The sequence below is a fragment of the Prionailurus bengalensis genome, chromosome D1, assembly GCF_016509475.1.
Source record: "Prionailurus bengalensis isolate Pbe53 chromosome D1, Fcat_Pben_1.1_paternal_pri, whole genome shotgun sequence".
NCBI lineage: Eukaryota > Metazoa > Chordata > Mammalia > Carnivora > Felidae > Prionailurus > Prionailurus bengalensis.
In genome coordinates, this window is record NC_057346.1 from 61,044,882 (window position 1) to 61,048,331 (window position 3,450).

The 3,450-nt window shown below is 36.4% G+C and overlaps 1 protein-coding gene across 1 annotated transcript; it reads right to left on the reverse strand.

The window, feature by feature from the left end:
- Positions 1-1,681: 1,681 nt before the first annotated feature.
- LOC122483443 (olfactory receptor 51A7-like) lies at positions 1,682-2,943 on the reverse strand. The gene has a single exon (XM_043580449.1). The coding sequence runs from the start codon at positions 2,828-2,830 to the stop codon at positions 2,045-2,047; it is 786 nt and encodes a 261-aa protein (XP_043436384.1). The 5' UTR covers positions 2,831-2,943; the 3' UTR covers positions 1,682-2,044.
- Positions 2,944-3,450: the final 507 nt, after the last annotated feature.

Here is a 3,450-nt window from a genome sequence, read left to right on the forward strand (position 1 = left end):
ATTTACATAGCTTTTATTTTCCTTTCTGTTCCAGTTAGTTAATTTGTAGAATAGGTGAGTTCCACATTAACAGGGTTCCCTAGACATAGTTTACTTTGATTCTTTGGATTTACTATCATACATTTTATTCATATTTGCAAAATTGATTAGAACCATGTTATTTTTTAAGTATTACAAAGTTTATGAAAAGTAGATTGCAAATGAAATACAGTAAAAATGGAAAAGTACAGCAGTTTTGATGTTTTTTCACAGTGATACAGTTATGAAAGGCACATATTCACATTTGACCTAATCATCTAAGGATGGCCAAATCCACCTGTTTAGGCTTTACAACCACATGTACAGGTATCTCTGCATGTAAATATTTACATGTATTTGCATGTACTTATTTGTTGTTCTTCTGTATATTAACAGAACAGTAATTCAACTGTATCTTTTTCATTAAAGGATGTGTAGATCTAGTCCCCTTAAGGCTACCAGTGTTCCCAAACTATCTAAGAGGAGCCTGCTTTTCCTAGAACCTCTAGAGCAAGCATGCACATCCTTCATAAACACTTAGAACTATTTTGTTCTCTTAATCAAGGGAAATGGTGAAAGCAAACTTCCAAATAAGAACGCTGATAGACATAAAAATATTTATACTTGTATTTTAGTGATTTATCATACAGCTCTTATTAAAGTGATTTCTAAGGCTATAAAGCCACTCCGCCTTCTACAGGTACAGAAAAATCATCTAGATTCCATAGCAGGGCTTTGTCAAATAGAAAATTTGCTCTTAACATAAAATGTTTAATAAACACACGAACAACTAGGATATTCCAGGTCCTTTGCTGGGTATTGACAAAGACAGAAGTGAAACTCTGCTTCTTTTTTTTTATTTATTTAAAAATATTTTTTTAATCTTTATTTTTGAGAGAGAGAGACAGAATGTGAGTGGGGGAGGGGTACAGAGAGAGGGAGACACAGAATCTGAAGCAGGCTCCAGGCTCTGAGCTGTCAGCACAGAGCCTGACACAGGGCTGGAACTCACGAGACACAGGGCTTGAACTCAGGAACCGTGAGATCATGACCTGAACTGAAGTCAGACGCCCAACCAACTGCGCCACCCAGGCACCTCATGAAACTCTGCTTCTTAAGTCACTCATACATTGATTAAAAATATAGACAATTTAAAATAAATTTAAAATACTGTTTAAAAATTTAGATTTAAATTTAAAAATTTAAAAATACTATTGTTTAGTATCATAACAGTAGTAAACAAAGAATGTTGTGCAGACTTAGGTAAAGCATAGTTAAGTAATATACACTTAAAGGAGGTCATTTGTGGAGTCTATTGCAAACTATTGAAAATATAAATAAGTGAAATATCTGCTTATCTATGTTTTGAATTTAATTTAAATTATTTTATGTATGTGAGCCTTACCTCTCCAAACACATCTCACAGTCCTATAGGGCAGAGAATTTTTAATAGATTATATGAATTGCTGATCACACACACACACACATACACACACACACACACACACAAACGCATAGACACTAGATATTCAGAACTTGCTGATTCTTTTGTGGGTAAGTGTGTGAGCTTAATCTTCCAGCACATTTTAGTCACTGCTGATTATGCCTGTGATAATTAAAGCCACAGACATGTTATTTTATTTTTTTTCTATTTTTGTTTAGAATCATATTTTAAAAATCTTTTAAGTCCTAATTAGGACTGCACTGCTATTAAGGTTGATAGATAGGTGGTTGCATAGAGAAATAGCAATCAGAAAAGAGGTGGGACAATTAGATATAAGAAGACTATAACCCCACGCCTAACGCCTAAGACATCTTATCTAGACTTTGTTGCTGCTTAATTCAATCAATAACTTGACATTTGAGGGCCAACTTAGTATAGGCAGTGTAGCTTTGCGTTCAGTCTATTCTGTCATTACTATCTTCAGGTTCCTACAATTGTTCAGAAATTGCTGAGTTGAGTTTTCATTGTGGCTGACAATGCTCATCAACCTTGTTATCACATAGTTTTGCCAGGATCCGATTTCTAATCTGCTGACTCATCACTGAGTACACAATGGGATTCATTAGAGGGTACCAGAAGGAAAATATCAGCTATAATGGCCCTAATGACTGGGGAAACATTTTTTGGCAAAGCGATGAAGGGCGGCCAAGGCACATAGAAGATGAACACAGCACAGATGTGGGAGATGCAGGTGTTGAGAACCTTGAGGTGGCCCTTGTGTGAGGCAATGCCTAGAATAAGTTTCAAGATCAACATGTAAGACACAGAAATGCACCCCAAGTACAATAAGGATGTAAGAGCCACAAAGAGTCCATAGATAACATTGACCCTGTTGTCAGAACAGGCCAGCTTCATGACATTCAGGTGGAAGCAGTAGGAGTGGGATAGAAGGCTTTTCCTACAGAATTTCAGCCTCTTTAGAATAAAGGGGAAAGGGAGGACAAACATGATACATAATGCAGCAAATATGAGGCCGATTTTAAAGACTCTGGCACTGGTCAGGATGGAGGTGTATCTCAGAGAGCTGTAGATGGCTATGAAGTGATCTATGGACATGATGAGAAGAACTGATGACTCTATAGCTGAGAATCCATGAATGAAAAACTCTTGGGCAAAGCAGCCATTGGGGGAAATTCCAGTGGCATTGAACAAGAAGATTCTCAGCATGGTTGGAAGGGAGGAGATGGAAAATCCCAGGTCAGAAAAGGCCAGCATGCAGAGAAAATAATACATTGGAGCATGCAGAGAGGTCTCTGTTTTTATGAAAAATAGGACAGTGCAGTTCCCCAGGATGGCAAGGAGGTACATGAAGCAAATGGGGATCTAGACCCAAATGTGAGCATGCTCCATGCCTGGGATCCCAATGTGGAAGAAGGTAGAGATTTCCATTTCAGAGGTGTTCAAGACTGACATTGCAGGAATGTGAGGGGCTCATAATATGAATCTCAGAAGAGCCTTCCTGAAATGGCCTAAATAGGTTAGCGTATGCTTTAAAATGTTGGTGTGAAATCTTAGGATTGCACTTTTTTTTCTTTGTATAAGAATTCTTGGACTAAAACAACATATTTTATAATATACTTGGAGGAGTAATAGCAGGACTCATATAGATAGGATATGAAAAGAAACATGAATATAGATTAATATGCAGTAATTGCTAGCAGATAGATATTTCAAATATTTTAAATGCTTTTCCTGATCTCATTATACAAGAAGGAAGCAGTAAATTTCACAGCTTCTATAGCCATCTTTTTAAGGATTGTCATGCCTTTAAGTTTGAAAACTGTTTGGAGAAATATAGGATCAAAGAAGGATGTCACTTAGTACAATTGCATTTATAGTTATAAATGAATATTAATTTTTAAAAACAGTTTTCTTTCAAAAAATGGGGCTAGAAAGGGTTAACATCCATATCTAAAAGGATGAAGGTA